Genomic DNA, 20,537 nt, shown 5'->3' on the forward strand with positions numbered 1-20,537 from the left:
ATACTTGGGTTTAATTTTTAGGAGGAATTTAAATTGGGGTGCTCATTGGGTTGCCATTAAGCAGAAGGCCCTATTGCAGGCCAGTTGTCTGTCAAGATTCAATGGTAGGTACGGGGACAATCTCATATCCCACTACTAAAGGCTTATGAAGGGAAGATACCTCCATTAGGCCTGTATGGGGGAACGTTTTTTTTCCCTCAACCCAGCATATGAATGGGATAGACTTGAAGGGTTGGAGCTTAACCCCTTTGATGCTTGTGACGGAACCATTCCGTCATCAGTCACGGTTGGGCTGTGCTGATGACGGAATGGTTCCGTCATGGCCACACCAATTTACATAGGGGCCCAGCACAGCAGGATAATCTCTCTAGCAGCCAAGGTGTTAAAAGACTTTTAACACTCCCCCAAGGCACAATGGTTCAGGCCATAAGGAGAGAGTGCAATCTGGTCTTTTGGAATATGGCGACCTCTACTCGGGCACTAGATATTTTAACGCATTGTCGGAGGATGATGAGGTCGTCAAATTTTCCAAATTGTGTTGGGAAGAGATCCAAAGCAGTGAGAGGATATAGGCAAAGGCTGTAAGAACCAGAGTATTTGCATTAAGGAACCTTCATATAAATAGTGGTACAGTTACATCTTGGCTCCCATTTCCAGGCAAACAAGCATTGAGGGAATCAGCTTCTAAGGCGTCAGAATCTATTGACCTGCTGTAACTAGAGAAGAGATTATCCATTAGCTTCTCAATTGCTGCACCGGGCCAGGATACTGTTTTTCCCTATGTATCACAGCTACCCGACTCAGGATTGAGGAATTTAATTTTAAGGGCTAAGGTGGGATGCAATCCAATCTACTCATCCCACCCACACAGGATCAGGGCACAGAATAATAGTGGTCTTTGCCCCTGACCTCTGAAAGTTAAATCTACCCTTATGCATATTCTTATGGACTGTGTCTTTTATTTTGCAAATAGAATCAAGCTTTTAAGACCTCTGTTTTTAAAATATTATGCTCTTCATAGGAAGAAGCTGTGGAGTTATTGTCCGAAATGCGTCATCTCGATGTGGCAGTTGGAATTGCTAGTTTTTTAAGATCTGTAAAACTAACTTTTAATCATGAAATGTATAGAGTTGAAGGGGGTGGTAGGATAGCCAGGAGTGGTCCTTTTAAATGTTTTTAACTGTTTTAAATGTTTTAATTGTTTAGTGTGCTTTTTTCTTTAGAATGTTTTATGGACAAATGTTGAAATAAACATGTTTCTGAACCTGACAACCTACCACTGTTTCTTGCTGGTCTCCAAATTAACTTTACATTTGACAACATGGACATGCCAGTTCTCCTTTAGGTCACATGTTAGCATTGGACCAGGCCACAAGCCAGTCCATCTGTCTACAATTGACTTTACAAGGACCTTTGATCATTTTCTGTCATCTAGATTATAACTTCCCACTTTATAGGTTATGCTACGTTGTTATGCTGGGTCACCGTATGTTATCATATGCTTTGCTTCTTACATCTGTTGGTTAGCAGGTGCTGGTGCATCTGCATTGGAGCTGCCCCTCACAATTTATCAGGGTGTGACTGTTCGAGTGGAAGCGTTAATGTCTGGAGCTGGTGGTGTGGATGGACTGGCAATGATTGATACTGTGTTTTCTCTCATTAGTAGTCCAACGCTGGGTTTTCTCTCATTAGTAGTCCAACGCTGGCAGCCACAGTGATTCCCAGAGGGGTCAGCTACTTGCAGGCAAGTCCCTTAGTTGAGGAAATGTTATGGCAGCCCTAGCTACATGCTGGAGAGGATGGTTTGCAGTCTGCTAGCATCTAAGCTGACTTCAGAGTGTAAGGCGCCATGATGGGCTGCTCGTAAGGAGCGGTGTATGTGCCTGATCTCCATGACTCCCCCTCCACCTCCTGCGAAGCCAGACACTGGACAAATTCAGAAAGACCTCAACACCTGGCTCTTCCATTAACCCCAACAGAGCTGCACCACCCCTTTACCCCCTCCTCCACCCAGCGCCTGGAGGCCCTAATGGGTGAGTAGCGTGCTTTACAAAACCCTGTTTGATTGATTGATTGATTCCAGTTGGGTGAATATAGTACACTGAGATGTTGGTATTAAGTGGTTCATTGCCCTGATATCGAGAAGGAAAACTTACTTTAATGGGGATAAGGATGATCTATTGCACATGAATGGAGGATATCAGCTTAAGCATCTCCAACTTGATGCTTAGAACAAATTTGAAGAAAAACAGCTTGACAACTTTAACATATCTTTATAATGAAGAAGGTAACGAGAAGTTGCTTTAACATTGTCTAACAAGAAGGTATGAATAGCCCTAGAAAAAAATTACCCTAGAACCAGTGCTGGAATTGGAAAAATGTACTCTAAGAACACATAAACTACTCCCAGATCATAAATTACACTCCTTCTAATATAGCACAGAGAGCTATGAACCGGCTTCAAGGAGATACATACAAACAGTATGCATGGCTTTAGAACCTTTTTTTCAATCTGTCTTTATTATAGGGCTTCTAAAAAGGGTACCTCATGGTAGTAGTAAAGTCTTACTAGTACAGAATAACCCAAGTTATGAACTACATTTAAAATCCTGACTTATTGTTTCTCCCAACCAGGCACATTTAACATCTAATGCATAGCAGTAAGGACGATATGTGACTGCAGTACCTTGTAACCAATGCCATTGTGTTATGTAGCACATCTTGTACATTGATGTGCACAATTATATGATTTTCTGTCAATGTATTATGGGTGCACACCATCTATTGGGATGAGTAGTGCTATAAAATAGATACAAAAAGGCATTATTAAGCGCTATTTAAATTTTATTTATGTAACTACTCATAGAGATGAATTGGTCTGACATTATTACAGTACATGGAAGTACCTGTGAAGTGATTACAAACTGTGTGCCTTTGTTTTCCCTCCATTGCATTGGCATCTAGGTTACAGTCTCAAGATACCTACCGGTCAGGATCATATTCCAACCAAAAGAGGGCTGATGGCCCTTAAATTCGACCTTTGTTTTGGGCTCAGATAGGAACTGAAAATAGGAAATCCCCTTCGACCTCAGTACACTTCTGCTTGTAATGGGAAGCAGACAACGTGCATACACTGCTGAATGCATCCTGGTGTCAGCAAATTACACCTGGACAAATTCTGCACATTTCACTGGGCCCCACCTGGATACAGCTCAATAATGCTACTAACTCATAGATCAGGCTCAATCCATGTCATTTCCTACATTCCCTGGAGCTACTATCGAGGAAAGTGAGGAAGGCTGGTTCAGTATGAAAAATGAACATAGAACCGAGCAGGAACTGATGGAGCAGAGCCGCATAAGTGCTACCCCTGAGCACCGATGTCAGTTTCTTGATGGACTCTTTCAGTACCCTCAGGTGAAAAGCATAAATAATTGTCGATATTAGTGTACAGACTTGGGACTTTTTATATAGTAAAAGATACCACTCCCCAGAACGGAAGGCAGTAGGCAGTGAGGAATTGAAAGATAGATAGAGTATCCAGAAGAAAAGAGTTACTGACAGCGTATCCTTGTGGATAGTTCTAACCACAAAGTCCTTACCTTTAGAATCGATACCAAAGCAGTATCTCCACTTGGTGGAGGATCTGTGGAGTGGACTCAGATCAAAGAGTCTTTCAGGACCGAATGGACGAAATGTCCTTCCTGTCACATCTGATTGTTAAGATATTAGAGCTTCGTGATGATGTACATCAAGGCTGGCGCCACTGTCAGGTATATGTCACTATACATGCCAATGCTTCGGTAGCAGCCTTAGCTCTGGTGAAATGGGCCCTCAGTCCCTCCAGGGACTGCTTTGATGTGAGTCCATAGCCGATTTTAATGCAGAGGACTCTCAACTGCAACAAAGCCCTTTTCAGCACATCTTTTCCTGTCTTTGCACCCAGCTAATCCCGTAAACTGCGGACTCCCCTAATGGCATGATCTATGTAAGTGCTTAAAGCTTTGAGCTCTTTTGGGGACCAATTAATGGAGGTTCTCCACTTCTTTCGAGAGTTGAGGAGGAGCAAACATTGCTGAAGGAGTAATGTATTTCAAAACATGGAAAGGAGTCATGACTTTCTGCAAGAAGGTGGCCTGAGTCCTCAGCACCAGTTTTTCTGGAAAAAAGATGGTGTACAGAGGTTGCAATGACATTCCCTGGAATTCACTCAAGCAATGAGCTGAAGTGATTTAGTTGAGAAAGACAGTCTTTAGAGTCAGAGGAATCAACAAGCATCATTATGAAAAATGGATCCTCCAAAGGATTCAGCATGGCCATGTGTACTGCTCCTTTATACCCTATTTTGAGGACACCTTTTCATTCTAATGCAAGAGGTGCAAAATTTACTCTCCAAAGGAGCCATCAAGAGAGTTTCAGGCTCGGAAATAGGGAGGGTTAGTACTTTTGCTATTTTCTTGTGCCGAAGAAAGACGGAGCCCTTTTGACTATCTTAGATCTTCGCCCTCTGAATGCTATCTTTTGGAAGGACAAATTCAAGATGTTCATGCTGGCCTAAGTTCGTTCTGCCCTTGAACCAAGCAACTGGATGATATTCTTGGACCTGTAGAATGTATATTCTCATATCCCCATCTGGCAGTCCCACAGGCATTACCTGTGGTTCAAGGTAGGCCAAGAGCATTTTCAGTTTGCAGTGCTCCCCTTTGGCCTCATCAGTGCCCTTTTGTTGCTCACAAAAGCGATGGCCTGGGTTGCCGCCCATCTTCTGAGATTAGGGAATACCAGTTTTCCTCCCCCTCAAAGACTAGTTGTTGAAGGTTGTCTCACCATGGTCAGTCATGGACTCTAGAACAAGAAAATAACTTTGTTAGAGTTCTCGATAAATGACCCTAAGATGCACCTGATTCTTCTGGAGAGATTTCCTTACATAGGATCTGTCTTGGACATGATACAATTAAGAGCCTGTAACGGGGTCCCCCTTGCGAGCACCGCCACAGGGTGCGAACTGACCCAATGTGACCCCCCCTCTTCTTTCCACAGCCCACGCAGTATTCGGAGTGGTACAGCCCCGACACCTACAGTTGCGACGAGGAAGACGTATGGCCCTTTAACCAGTCCGGCGGTGTAGAAGAGGCGGAGTCTCCCAGGTGGATAAAGGAGGAGAACGCCCAGCACCAGGGGTGTCTATACACCGGAGGAGCGGTCAGAGTGGAGAGGAGCGGAGTGGCGGGAAGCAGCGTGGAGGAGCGGAGAGAAGAAGGACGAGAGAGCGGAGAAAAGGAGCGGAGGAGAGGAGGAAGCGGAGAGCGCGAGGACAAGCCGAGCGACAGCATCAGGAGGATCGACGAGACCCCTCGCTCTGAAGGAGAGCCGACGGATCAGGAGTGGACCTGGGAGCTGATCTCCGAGAGCAGCTCGGACCGAGCATTGCAGGAGGAAGTAGACGCCGAGAAACCAGAGGAGGAACGGGGAACGCCTGGAGGCCAACACCACGCGTCGCCCAGCCGTACGCCAGGAGGGGTACGGCTCACGGAGGTACGTAAACGCTTCCTGGGGTGGTTCACCGATAAAGCCAGAAGACTAGCGGACAGGGGAGGGAGGAACCTGAGGGACGTCCCCAGGGGGGAAAGCACGAGCACTCGCCCTCCTCCTTAAGTTAAACTAGCGGAGCAAGATCACTGTACTACGTGTTCCCCTCACTACCCCAACCTTGTGTTTCCAACTGCATACCTGTGGATCTATTCTGATACTTGCCTCTCTTTTCCTTTTTCCCCTTCGGCATCGGCGTGGGCGGCCAGCACGGAGCCTCCAGATCCCCCTGAGCGGCGGAGTCCGGTCCGGAGGAAAGAAGAGGGAACCCGTAGGAAACAGCACAGAGAGAGAAGCAGATCACCACGAAGGTCCACAGTTCGCAAAACCTGTACAGATGCACTGTATGAACAATTAAAAGCCAGAGTCACTAAAACACGTCTCCTGCCCTTTTCTGGTCCCGCGGTTACAGTGGTGGAGAATGCGGGCACTGTAGCCATCTGCGACCAGAAGATGGAGAGCGTGGTACAAGCCCTGGTGCAAGGGCAGGAGAGGTTAGAGAGGTTGGCAGAGCAACAGCTCAGGGCAGCAGAAGCCGACAGAGAACTGATAAAAACAGCCGTGACGGCCCGTGCTCTGGACCCCCCCCGTGCTCTGGACCCCCCTCTTACGTCCGGCCCAGTGTCAGTCAGCAACATACCCCACACCATAGGCGGGGTCTCTCTGCAAAAGTACCAACCTGGAGAGGACCCCGATGCCTTCTTATTAAATTTTGAGCGGGCGGCCAGAGCCTGTGGATGGCCTGGGGCCAAATGGCCGTTTTTTTTGGCCCCGCTGTTGGTCGGCGAGGCCCAAGCCGCTTACCAGGTGGCCAATCCAAGGGGTGATACCCCTTATACGGATATCAAACGGATTATCCTGGACCATCTGGGATTGGACCGGGAAGCTTACCGGCTGAGGTTCCGGCGAGAACGAGGCGTAACAGGAGAAACGCCAAAAACTCTGTTTGTCAGATTGAAGATGGCCGCCGACAAGTGGCTCAGCCCGAACGAAAGCACAAAAGAGGAAATAATGGACCGGATTTATTTGGAACAGTTTGTAGAGGCGCTACCCTTTCCCACCCAGAGGTGGCTAAAACAACACCCTGATCTGACGACAGCTCAAGCCATAGAGATGGCTAACACATACTCACGGGTACAACTGAGACCCCTGCAGGCCCAGGAGTCTGACAAGGTGAAGACGCCCTTCAGACCAGAGAAAAAACTCCTGAGGGTTCCAGAACCACCCAAACCACGTCCCTGGAAAAGCGAACCCCTCCCTCACACGGGACCACAGTGCTTTGAATGCGGGACCTGGGGTCATATAGCCAGGCATTGCCCCAGGAGAAGACCGGCAGACGAACCGATGGAAGTAGGATATCTGCCCCGAACCGTCCTCTACTCGGCGGAGATGGGACACGCATACCGCGTAAGTATGAGGATAAACGGTAACCCAGTGCAGGCGCTCCTGGATTCTGGCTGCCGCCAGTCGGTAGTACAGGCCCACCACGTAAGGCCCCACCAGCTCATACCCCACGAACAAGTATACATCCGATGTGTCCACGGGGATGTGAAACCCTATCCCGTCGCTCTATTGCCCCTAGAACCCCAGGAAGGACCAACCGTAAGGGTTCGGGTCGGGGTATTATCTACGCTGCCTGAAGACCTGATAATCGGAACGGACAACCCGGCCTTTTTGTCCATGTTCGAGCGGAGTATGGCCCAGACGAAGAAGACACTGGAAACAAGGAGACCCTCAGAAGCGGTGACGGCGTTAGCTTCATCGGATCCCTGGACATTGGACCGCAGTTTTCAATTCGCCCAGGCCAATGACTCCACATTGGTTAACGCCTGGGAGAAGGCACATCACACCCAAGACGAAGACCCACTGCGTTATCCGAGACTGTATATCAAAAACGGCCTGTTGTACCGACAGGGGGGAAAAGAGGACCCCGAGCAGTTGTTGGTTCCGGTGTCGTTCCGCGAACAAGTCCTGTTCTTTTCGCATTCTCATTTGGTGGCCGGTCACACGGGAGCAGAGAAAACCACCCAGAACCTCCTGAAGTGTTTTTACTGGCCCGGGATATACAAAGACGCTTTGACCTACTGCAAGGAGTGTGACATTTGCCAAACCAGAAACATGACGAGGCCCCCTGCGGTGCCATTACAACCCCTCCCCATTATTGGAGTTCCCTTTGAACGGATTGGTATGGACATTATTGGACCTCTCCCAAAAACAAAGAAAGGATATTCATATGTCCTAGTCATCGTCGACTATGCCACGCGATTCCCGGAAGCATTTCCCCTCACCTCCACCACCTCCAAGAACGTGGCGGACAAGATGCTTGAGCTATTCACCCGGGTGGGTTTCCCTAAGGAAATACTAACCGACCAGGGGACCCCTTTCGTGTCACGCCTCATGGGGGACGTATGTAAAGTGCTTCACATACACCAGATAAGGACCGCTGTATACCACCCGCAAACCGACGGATTAGTAGAGAGATACAACCGCACACTAAAAACCACCTTAAGAAAAATGCTGGAAGTCAACAGTAACGAATGGGACCAGGTGCTTCCCATTGCTTTGTATGTCATCCGAGGGCAGACCCAAAGCAGTTTAGGGGTCTCGACCTTTGAGATGTTATATGGGAGAAAGCCCAGAACACTACTGGACATGACCAAGGAGGCGTGGGAAAAAGAAACCCCAGAAGAGACCGCAAATACCCTGGAATACGCTCGAAACCTGCGTTCCAAGCTAGGGAAACTAAGGGACCTGGCGTTCGCCAATCTCGAGAAACACCAGAACAAACAGAAGACCCTTTATGATAAAGGAAAGAAATGGAGGATCTTGGAAAGAGGAGATTGGGCTCTAGTGTTGTTGCCCTCCTCCACACAAAAATTCAAAGCGGAGTGGAGTGGTCCGTACCAAGTAGTGGAGAAGATCGGTAAGACCAGTTACCGGCTACAAGTGAACGCCAGAAAAAAGCAAGTCTACCACATAAACCTGCTAAAGAAGTGGTTGGGGAAACCCCCCCACCCGGTCCACCTTGCTGAGTCGGATAAAAACCCTTGCCTTTCCACGATTCCCCTGCTAGTGATCAACGATGATTTGAGACAGGAGGAAAAACAAGAGTTGCTGGACGTCCTGCTGAAACAAGAACAGGTGTTTTCTGACCTCCCGGGGAAAACCACGATGGCTGAACACCGAATAGACACCGACCCAGGGAAGACCGTAAAAATACGGCCCTATCGGATCCCAGAAGCCAGGAGACAAGACATACGCCGCGAGGTAACTGACATGTTACAACTCGGCGTCATACGCCCCTCACACAGCAACTGGTCAAGCCCAATCGTTCTCATACCCAAACCGGACGGATCACGCAGATTCTGTATGGACTTCCGGGCCCTAAACGCCATCTCGAAGTTCGATGCATATCCCATCCCTCGGATTGACGAACTCATAGAGAAGTTGGGAGATGCGCAGTACATAAGCACGATCGACCTCACAAAAGGGTACTGGCAGGTACCGCTGAGGGAGGAGGACCGGCATAAAACAGCCTTTTCAACCGAGGAGGGCCATTATGAGTTTACGGTGCTACCGTTTGGCCTTCACGGAGCACCCGCCACCTTTCAGAGACTTATGAATAACGTACTACACGGTCTGTCGTCCTTCACCTCAGCGTACCTGGACGACATTGTGGTGTTCAGCCCCGACTGGAAGACCCATTTGAAACACCTGTCGCAAGTGTTGGATACCCTGAACCATGAGGGACTGAAGATTAATGCAAAAAAATCACGGATAGCCTTTCACAAAGTCAAGTACCTGGGGTACGTCCTGGGACACGGCATGATCGAGCCACAAACAGAGAAAGTCCGGGCCATTTCTGAGGCACCGTTTCCCACCACAAAAAAAGAACTACGTGCGTTTTTGGGGCTAATAGGGTACTATCGACGGTTTATACCGAACTTTGCTCAGGTGGCCGCCCCCCTCATGGACGCCCTGCAGACCTCTGTCAAGCAGGCCGCACTGGCCAAACCCACGGTGGTCATGTTGGACTCTTTCAACGAGTTGAAGAAAAGGATCACTTCCACCCCCGTCCTCAATTCCCCGGATTATACGCGTCCATTCGCCTTGCACACGGACGCGTCCGAGTTTGGGATCGGCGCAGTGCTGTCACAGGAAGGCCGGGATGGATTGGACCACCCAATCCTGTTCGTCAGCCGGAAGCTGTTCCCGCGGGAACTAAAGTATGCAACGGTAGAGAAGGAGTGCCTGGCTATCCGTTGGGCCGTGGAAAAATTGGCCTATTACCTCGAGGGCCGGCCCTTCTCGCTCTACACAGACCATGCGCCCCTTACTTGGATGGCCCGGAACAAATCGACCAATGCCAGGGTCATGAGGTGGTTCCTGGCATTGCAGCCGTACAACTTCAGGGTGTGCCACAAGCGTGGTGTGGACAACGTTGGGGCTGATTTTCTGTCTCGTCATCCGCTTCCCGAGCGGAAGCGTCCAGGGGGGAAGGTGTGTAACGGGGTCCCCCTTGCGAGCACCGCCACAGGGCGCGAACTGACCCAATGTGACCCCCCCCTCTTCTTTCCACAGCCCACGCAGTATTCGAGGTGGTACAGCCCCGACACCTACAGTTGCGACGAGGAAGACGTATGGCCCTTTAACCAGTCCGGCGGTGTAGAAGAGGCGGAGTCTCCCAGGTGGATAAAGGAGGAGAACGCCCAGCACCAGGGGTGTCTATACACCGGAGGAGCGGTCAGAGTGGAGAGGAGCGGAGTGGCGGGAAGCAGCGTGGAGGAGCGGAGAGAAGAAGGACGAGAGAGCGGAGAAAAGGAGCGGAGGAGAGGAGGAAGCGGAGAGCGCGAGGACAAGCCGAGCGACAGCATCAGGAGGATCGACGAGACCCCTCGCTCTGAAGGAGAGCCGACGGATCAGGAGTGGACCTGGGAGCTGATCTCCGAGAGCAGCTCGGACCGAGCATTGCAGGAGGAAGTAGACGCCGAGAAACCAGAGGAGGAACGGGGAACGCCTGGAGGCCAACACCACGCGTCGCCCAGCCGTACGCCAGGAGGGGTACGGCTCACGGAGGTACGTAAACGCTTCCTGGGGTGGTTCACCGATAAAGCCAGAAGACTAGCGGACAGGGGAGGGAGGAACCTGAGGGACATCCCCAGGGGGGAAAGCACGAGCACTCGCCCTCCTCCTTAAGTTAAACTAGCGGAGCAAGATCACTGTACTACGTGTTCCCCTCACTACCCCAACCTTGTGTTTCCAACTGCATACCTGTGGATCTATTCTGATACTTGCCTCTCTTTTCCTTTTTCCCCTTCGGCATCGGCGTGGGCGGCCAGCACGGAGCCTCCAGATCCCCCTGAGCGGCGGAGTCCGGTCCGGAGGAAAGAAGAGGGAACCCGTAGGAAACAGCACAGAGAGAGAAGCAGATCACCACGAAGGTCCACAGTTCGCAAAACCTGTACAGATGCACTGTATGAACAATTAAAAGCCAGAGTCACTAAAACACGTCTCCTGCCCTTTTCTGGTCCCGCGGTTACAGAGCCTTTCCTCCATTGCAATGAGTCTAGGACTTTCGGGCTATAACCCCGATGTTTACAACCTCGGATCTCGCTGAGAGCAGCCCTGGGGCCTCTGGGCCTTTTAGCATCTTGTATCCTGCTTGTTACCTTCGCCAGGTGTCCAGCACCGAGGAAAGCAGTCAGATGCCTTTCGGATTTCAGAGGAGACTGAACAGAACCCAGGGAGAAAGTAATGGACCATTCGTTCTACAGGATAGTTGTGCACCACAAATTAGAAGTTAAAGTGGCTTAAAGTCTGCTTCTGCAGGGGACAGCATTCAGGAGGACTGATGCCCTTAGGGACCTGGGCGTTGCCTGCCACATCCAGCTCCCCAGCCTTGAAATAATTAGAGTGACTGCAGTAGGGGCTGGGGTGACTGGCAGTACCTATACGCCAACCCCCTAGGGTTAAATCAGAATGTAGTAACTGGGTGAGGAAACTGATAGAGCTGGAAGACCCAGGGAGCATTCCATATCCCTATTTTCGTACAAAGGATCCAAGAAAGAATCTTTCTCGTCAAATAGGTGTGAGCTATCAAAAGACATATCCATAAGAGAGGCACTTATCTGTACAGAGAAACATGTGGCACAAATGCATGCATGACAATGCAGCACCACATAGTTGCCAACTGCCTGTCCTAGACAATCAGTAGTATCAAAACCAGCACATATTTAGCTGCATCTTGACCATCTTGAATGGTTTGACCAAGGAGTGCCTAAGTTCTTCTGGGAATGCTGGCTAGATTTTGCTGGCCTTGTCCCAGAGGGCATGAGTATATCAGCTCAGTAAATAAACATCACTGACCAATCTCAGTGCTAAGCAAGCAAATAGAATAGTCACTTTCTGAATGCCTCAATCATCTTAGACTCCATATCCATGGGAGTCGTAGGCAATGAATCAGGGTTCATCTTGCTAGTGGTATGCTGAACAACCAGACTCTATGTAGTAGGAGACTTTGAGAGGAAATCAGGGTTATTAGGCACTGGTTTGTGATGGCCTGCCATCTGCCTATTCACCGGTAGAAGAGAACAGGGTTTTAATCAGGTACTTGTTAAAGTATCTGTAATAGCTTCATTTAATGTAAGCAAGGTCTGAGATGTGGCTGTCCTAGGTTGTAGGATTTCTGTAAAGACATTTGCCTTGACCTGAATGGAAGGCAGATGGAAGTCCAGGATCTCAGCTGCTCATTGAATTACCAAAACAACAGAAGCAATCTTTTATGTTGGGTGTCGACAAGGTAACTTCAATCCTGTATCAGGGGAAGTATAAAGAACCTGTTCTCTAGTAACTCCTTGTAAAAATCATCATAGTGAGAGGTAAAGCATCATCATATCTGTGTGGTGAGAAGATTTGGTCAGAATCGGAGCCAAAAAGTCAATCGAGCCTCTGAGGGTGCTCCCATGATAGTGGGAGTGTACAATCGTGTTCAAGTTGTATGGTGAGTGGTTTTGCTGTAGTGATTTCAGAGAGAGACCTCAGGGTCACACTTGTATTGCCGCCAGTTAAGGGTCAGACATCAAACTGACACTGAATAAATCTTTACTGGACCTGTCTAATGAGCCCATAACTAGGGCAAAACTGGTCCTCAGTTGCTTGTGTTCCGGTTCATGGAGGACCTGGCTTGGCAGTTCAGGCTGGTCGGTCCCTATTGGAGCAGGGTCATGACTGATATTCATTAAGGTGGGTTCAAACTGAGATGGTATGGTGTGCAGAAGAATGATGGACTGGGAAGCTGCCTGACTGATTACCAGTGGCTGAGATTAATTCAAGCATTCCATCCATCATTGTTTTGTATACTTATTGTGTCACCCTAAGTGGGATGGGTATGCCTAGAGGTGGACCATTGCTGAACAGCTAGTCACCTCTCCCATGCACACAGCAGGACAAACACTCAAACCTGTCTTGGCAGCAGGAAACAGCATCCCTTACAGCCACACCACCAAACTCCTCTGGACTGACCACCACTGCATCCACTTCTCTTTCAACAAACTCACCGCATACCAGCACGCCCACCGTTTACCAAGCAGAATCTGGAACATTGTCGCAGACGATCAACTCACCACCTTCCTCAACGACATATTACTACCGACATCCTCAGACGTCAACACCACAGCTCACAGCACTGAAAGTAATGCAGCTGTGTATGGAGTGGAGGAGCGAGCTGTCGGGTCTTGGTCTGCTCGACTCTCTAACTCTGGTCTGTCCGTAAGGGTCCTGCAGAGAGCCGCTGTTGCACTTCTCCTCGGCATGAGCAAGGATGAACTAAAGAGAAATGCTGGTTCATCTCTTTGCTGGAGGCACAGAGAGAGCAGACATCCCACCCTCCCAAGACCTCTGCAACAACCTCAGCACCAACTTCCACCACAAGATTAAGGAGATACATGACCGCTCCGACAGCCTCGACATCCAAGACCCTCCCACCACACCCTCAGCTACCTCACCCTACAACACCAGACCCCACTACTCAGCTGGACTCCCCTCACCGCTGACTTCTCCCTCAAAGTCAAGGAGAGCATCCACTCCGCCGCACCCTTGACCCCCTGCCCGCAACTACATCTTCAACAGGGCCAGCACCACCATCACCCCGAACTGTGCTGCACCATCAACTGCTCCATCAACATCTCCACCTTCCCAGAGACTGAAAGCCCGCGGAGATCAACACTGCTGAAGAAACTCTCTGTTGCCCCAACTGACCCATGTCTCTTCTCCCCTTCCCAGACAAGGTCATTGAGAAGGCGATCAACTCCGAACTTACCGAGTTTATTCAAGCAAACCACATCCTGGACCTCTCCCAATCAAGATGCTGAAGCAAGCACCAAGACCGCCCTCCTTCACGACACAGACGAGGTTCCCACCCTCCTTGACCGAGGCGAAAAAGCAGCTCTCATCTTCCTGGACCTCTCTACTGCCTTCTATAGCATCTCTCAGCGCATCCTATTCACAAAACTCCAAGATGCTGGCATCCGTGACCAAGCCCTGGCATGGGTCCGCTTCTTCCTCACTGGCCAAACACAGATTCAGATTACCACCGTTCCACTCGGAATCCACAAAGATCAGCTGCAGAGCTCCGTCAGGCTTCTCCCTGAACCCCACTCTCCAGCATCTACATGGCCCGCTTGAAGCCATCATCCTTAACCACAGACTCAACATAGTCTCCCTCACCAATGAATCCACTATCACCAAGAAGAACTTCCACAACTTGATGGAGACTGTCGCCACCTGGATGAAGAGCAGCTGCCTCAAGCTCAACTCTGAGAAGATTGAAGTTCTCTCCATGGGCTCCACCCCCTCTGCCTGAGACGACTCCTGGTGTCCCTTAGCACTTGGGACCCCCCACACACCCCGACCACGCACAAAACATCTGCATCATCCTGGACTCCTCGCTCACCATGAACCACCAGATCAACGCCGTCTTATGCTGTTTCCACACGCTATGCCTGCTCCAAAAGATCTTCAAGTGGATCCTCACAGAGTCCACAAAGATTGTCAGCCACACACTCCAGCAGCAGAATCGACTATGGCTACAAACTCTACGCCGGCATCACCCAGCAATTCTTCAAGAAACTGCAGAACATTCAGAATTCCTCCGCTAGACTCATCCTCAACCCCGCCGTAACAACATCACTAGCCACCTGAGAGACCTCCATTGGCTCCCATTCAACAAAAGAATCACCTACAAGCTCCTCACACCCGCCTACAAAGCCTTGCACAATCTGGAAGCTGCATACCTCAACCACTGCCTCTCATTCCACACACCCACCAAAGACCTCCACTCCGCCCATCTGGCCCTGGCAACCCTCCTTTGTATCTGCATGACGACAGCAGAGGGAAGATCCTTTTCCTACCTCACAGCAAGCACCTGGAACACCCTGCCTTGCCATCTCAGGCAATCACTGTCACTGCCTCAATTCAGGAAGGACCTAAAGAGCTGGCTCTTCTACTCAACCACAGTGCACTCGACGGACCAGCAGCCCCCTTCTCCGCCTCCCCCATGCCTTGAGACCCTCATAGGTGAGAGGTCACACTTTACAAGCTACCTGAGAGCTTCCAAGATGGCCCACAGGTGAGGAGCTCTGTCCGGGAGCTCCCTGGCTAGGGATTGCCTTTTTGGGTCGTTCCCTGGAATCATCCCCCCTCAGACCTTCTACACCCCGGGGGTTCTATAGACTTTTGCCCTCTGAATTCTGCAATTCCCTCAATTGAATTTTATTGCTGACCTCAACAACATCTGAGGAACTTGAAAATCTACAGACAGTGAAGCCCCAGCAACATGGCCGAGGCCCGGAGGAGCTGCCTAGGTAGCTAAAGAGGAGATCTTTTGTGTATCTCCCCCTCAGCCGTCACCTACCCTCTAGACTTGGGTATTGTTTCTCGTCCCCCACTGGTCCTCCTTTCTTCCCTCCCCATCCAGTAGACTCCGGGGTCTGCCGTTTGCTGATCCTGTTCGCTGATGAAGCCCGTCAGGGCTGCCTTGTTGGCTGTTAGGGGAGGTGGCTGGGGATTGCCCCTTCGGCCATTGCCTTGCCTTCCGTGCCTAAGCCCTGGTTGTCTGGTGTCCTGCGGCAACTTTAGGGGGCTGTGGCTGGGACGCGCAGGTCTTGTTCCCCCCTACGGAGCAGCCTTCACAGTGCCGCAATGCTGCTGCCCTCACCACCAAGCTTGTTTTTCCCTTTTATATTCTGTGTTAACGCGCCCTCCTGACCCCACATCTGCCTTCCTCTTCCGGGGCTGCTGCCTGGGCACCCGCTCCGACTTTCCCCTGACTATGATGACTCATGAGGGATCGACGATCTCCAGCCTTCCTCCGTCCAGATCTGGTGGCTGCCCTACCCATTCAGCCCTGCTCCAGGGGTAGGTTTCCTTGTTGGCTTTTTGACCAGATTTTTGTTTGCCTCCAGCCCTGCCATTTTGTTGCAAGGTTTTTGGGGTCCATGACCTGGATCTTCCATCTTGCTGTTTCAGCAGACTACAAGATTGATTCACGGCGCTGGTCTGCGTCTTGTACCAGATTTACCATTGCCTTAAGTCGACCCCCTCTTGAGACACCTACACCTCTCTCTTCTTGTATTATTACGGTGAGGTACCCTTTTTTCCCCCTCTCTTGGACCCATTCCATCTCTAATTGCGACCCGACTTAGTGAGGGAGTCCGGGTCTGGATGTGGCTGATCTCGGGAACCCTACCGGCTTGTTGACCCTGACTTTTTGGTGTCCCCTGTAGTACTTTACTCAATGGCAGGTCTGCCGAGACCGGCTCTGCATTTAAACCCCTTTGCTTTTCCCCCCACTACCCTTTATGCTCCATTGGACCTGTATTTCTATGTTATATAATTTCCTAGAAACGGATGTAATTGTGTAACACAGTTTTTCTCTATGCTATGTTAGCCTCTAGTAATTGATGTAACTTTGTAACACTGTTAACCTCATGTAAAGTGCTCTGATACCTTCGGGTCTTGGCAGTGCCATATAAAACTCTTCAAATAAATAAAAAATCTTCACCAATGGGTCACAAACTGTTTCGACACCCTTGCCCCCCCTCAAGGAAGCCACTGGCAAACAGCACATCAAGAGAGTAAGCTTGTTCACCCCCGCACTTAAAGAGACCAAACGCACATGTAGACTGCTCAGGAAGACATGGAGGAACAACAAAAGCCAAGAAACCCACACCGCCTTCAAAGCAGCCATCACCGCACACCACAACCACATCAAAACCACAAGGAAGAAAGCCCTCCAAGACAGATTCACCAACAATGCACACAATAGCAAAGAACTCTTCAACATCATCAAGGAGTTCGCCAAACCCAACAATGAGGCCACAGATGTCTTACCCTCCCAAGACCTCTGCAACACACTCTGGACCTTCTTCTACCACAATATTAAGGCTATCTATGACAATTTTGCCACCCAGGACCAACCCATCGTGCCAGCAACCACCACAATAGACCCCCCCCCGACCGACGTTGCACAGCTGGTCCCCACTCACCATGGACGACACCAGAAAGACCATGAAAAGCATCCACTCCAGAGCACCTTCAACCCCTGCCCACACCACATCTTCCATAGAGCCTACTCTGCCATCACACCCAAGCTATGCCAAACCATTAACTGCTCCCTCGAGTCAGCCACCTTCCCCGATGACTGGAAAAATGCCAAGATCAACCCTCTCCCGAAGAAACCCTTTACAGACCTAACGGACCTCAACAACTTAAGGCCCATCTTCCTGCTCCACTTCCCAATCAAAGTCATCTAAAAATCCATCAACGCCCAGCTCGCCAACTTTATCGTTACCAACCACGTCCTGACTATCTCCCAATTCTGATTCTGAAGCAATCAGAGCACCACAACCTCCTTCCTCGCCACCACCGACGGCATATGCTCCCTCCTCCACCAAGGCGAACCACAGCCCTTGTCCTTCCAGACCTTTCAGTGGTCTTTTACACAGTCTCCCACAGCATCTTAGCCACAGGACTCCATGACGCTGGTATCTGAGACAAAGCCCATAACTGGATCTGCTCCTTTCTCACCGGCGGAAAACAACAGGTTAGATTCCCACTGGACCACTCAAAACCAACAGAGATCAGCTGTAGAGTACCCCAGGGTTCCCCCCTCTGCCCCACCCTCTTCAATGTCTTCATGGCTTCCCTAACAGCCATCGTCAGGAACCATGAGCTCGACATTGTCTCCTATGCCAACAACACCCAACTGATCCTCTCCCTCACTAAAGAACCCACTGTCACCAGGAATATATTCCACAAAGGAATGAAAGCCATCCCTGCCTGGATGAAGGACAGTTGCCTGAAGCTCAACTCTAACAAGACAGAAGTCCTCATCCTGGGAGCCTCCTCTTCCACTTGGAACGACTCCTGGTGGCCCTATGCTCTAAGTCCACCTACCCCAACGAACCACTCACGAAACCTCATCATTGTACTGGACTCCTCGCTCACAATGGATCACAAGATAAACTCAGTTTCCTCTGCCTGCTTTATAACACTCTGCCTGCTTTGAAAGACCTTCAGATGGATCCCCAGGAATCCATGAAAACAGTCACCCATGCCCTCATCAGCAGCAGACTCCACTACGGCAATGCACTCTATGCTGGCTTCACCCAGAAACTCCTCCAAAGACTCCAGAGTGTCGAGAACACTGCAGCAAGACTACTCCTCAACATCCCCCATTACAGCCACATCACTCAGATGACAGAATCTTCATGACCTGCACTGGCTCCCAGTCGACAGAAGAATACCTTCAAACTCTTCATACACACAGACAAGTCCCTTCACAATGTTAGACCTGCATACCTGAATCACTGGCTCACATTCCAAGTACCCAGCAGATGCCTTGACTCCGCCCAGCTTTCCCTAGCTACTGTCCCATGAATCTACAAGACCAGAACCGGAGGAATGTCCTTCTCCTACCTCGCCTCTAAGACATGGAACACCCAGCCCATCCCTTTCGGGAATCACCCTCGCTGAAGCAATTTAGGAAGGACCTCAAGACCTGGCTCTTCGGATGAACTCATCACTTAGTCAGATACGCTGTGCGCCCCATACCCCCTCAGAGCACCTTGAGCCCCTCACAAGTGAGTAGCTGCACTTTCCAAACCCTGATTGGTTGATTGATTGATTGGATCCTATGCACACTGTGTCACTGAAACCAAGCTGTAACAGGCTGATGAGCCCATAACTAGGGTGAAACCACTCCTGGATTGCTAGTGTTCCGGTTCAAGGCGGACCTGGTTTGGCAGTTCAGGCTGGGCCATTCCTATTGGGGAAGGGTCAAAACTGATTTACATATAAATGGGTCAAAACTGAGGTGGCATAGTGTGCTGAATAATTAGGGCCAGATTGTGCCTATTGGAGCAGGGTCAAAATACTGATTGCATATAGTTGGGCCCAAACTAAGGTAGCATTATGCACAGAATAACAATGGATTAGGATGGGGCCCAAGTGATTACTAGTGGCTGAGATTAATTCAAGAATTCCATCCATCACTGTTTTGTATACTTATTATGTTGCTGTAAATTGGATGTGTATGCTTTGCTTAGACATGGATCCCATGCACACTATGTCACTGGAACCAATCTTTACCTGACTGATGAACCCATAACTAGGATGAAACTTGTCCTGGGTTGTTTTTGTTCCAGTTCAGGGAGGACCTGGTATGGCAGTTCGGGCTGGAACGTTCCTATTGCAGCAGGGTCAAGACTGATTTTCATATAGTTGGGTCCTAACTAAGGTGGCATGGTGTGCAGGATAGCAATGGATTAGGATGCGACCCGAATAATTACCAGTGGCTGAGATTACTTCAAGAATTCCATCCATCACTGTTCTTTAACAACAAGTTTGAAGCACAAAGTAATTGAAGGAGTACTGCCAAAACTGACCTCCTGCATAGTGATGGTGGCTGTAATGGCACCCTCTTCTGCATGCTCGAGAACTAGCCATGCTTGCTCTTGTTTTCCGAATGGGATGCTTTGACATTTCTATCCCAGAAGGTAATTAACCCTCCTATGCATCCCATGATTGTTTGCTGGCAGCAAACTGTTTCACTTTGCACTGTAATTGAAACACAGCTGTTTAAACTGATCCTTGAGATTCCAGAAACAGTTGTTGCACTGCTCAATGGGTCAAGTTGACTTGTTGATTAAGTAGCATCTCCTTATACTCACCGCAGGTGCCATACTGTTCATTCAATATGGGTTAAACTACTGGATTACAGATTCAACCAGGTGGTCGCTCTAGACACTCAGATGTCCCTTTATCACATGTCCTGCTGAGACCTCAACGACTCAAGCGAGGTCAAAGGGCTGTAAAGATAAGCTGTGCACAAACTGATTGAATTAAAATATTTAAAAATCTAGACCCATTTATAAGTGACGGTAGTGTGCTTTAATGGAATACAATTGGGTGTCTTTCTTAGAGATCCTCACTACTCTCTCCTTTTATGTGTTTTTCACTGGGACACACTGCCCATGATTTTGTCCTTGTGTGCAATTAATGTGAATATTAATGGGTTTTAGTTTGATTTTCGACTAACGTGTGGATTTAAAGACATTTTTAAGGCTAGATTAAACCCTTGTCTTTCATAGTCATACACAGAGTTTCATTGTCGTACATTAAGTGTTTTCAGTTTTCTGCCAAATATTATCTGTTACGTTACATAATAAGTTCCCGGTGAAGAATTCACTTGTATATATATCAAAAGCCCAAGTTCCCATTGGTGTATGGGCTGCTCTTATGTAGAACAGTATTTGACATTTATTTCTGCAACTTTTTACTCAGCATCCAGCAACATTTTCCATTGAAATTACACTTAAGGTATTGGCTACTATCAGATTGAGACCATATAAGAAAAGAATATCAACACAATAAAGGGACCTGCATGCCTC

General features: G+C 49.3%; 1 protein-coding gene across 1 annotated transcript; it reads left to right on the forward strand.

Moving 5' to 3' along the window:
* The first annotated feature begins 6,549 nt into the window (after positions 1-6,549).
* On the forward strand, positions 6,550-10,785 carry LOC147683527 (uncharacterized). The gene is made up of 2 exons (XM_086942543.1): positions 6,550-6,996; positions 10,171-10,785. The coding sequence occupies exons 1-2, from the start codon at positions 6,550-6,552 to the stop codon at positions 10,783-10,785; spliced, it is 1,062 nt and encodes a 353-aa protein (XP_086798669.1).
* The last annotated feature ends 9,752 nt before the right edge of the window (positions 10,786-20,537 follow it).

This window comes from Lissotriton vulgaris, chromosome 11 (genome assembly GCF_964263255.1).
Source record: "Lissotriton vulgaris chromosome 11, aLisVul1.2, whole genome shotgun sequence".
NCBI lineage: Eukaryota > Metazoa > Chordata > Amphibia > Caudata > Salamandridae > Lissotriton > Lissotriton vulgaris.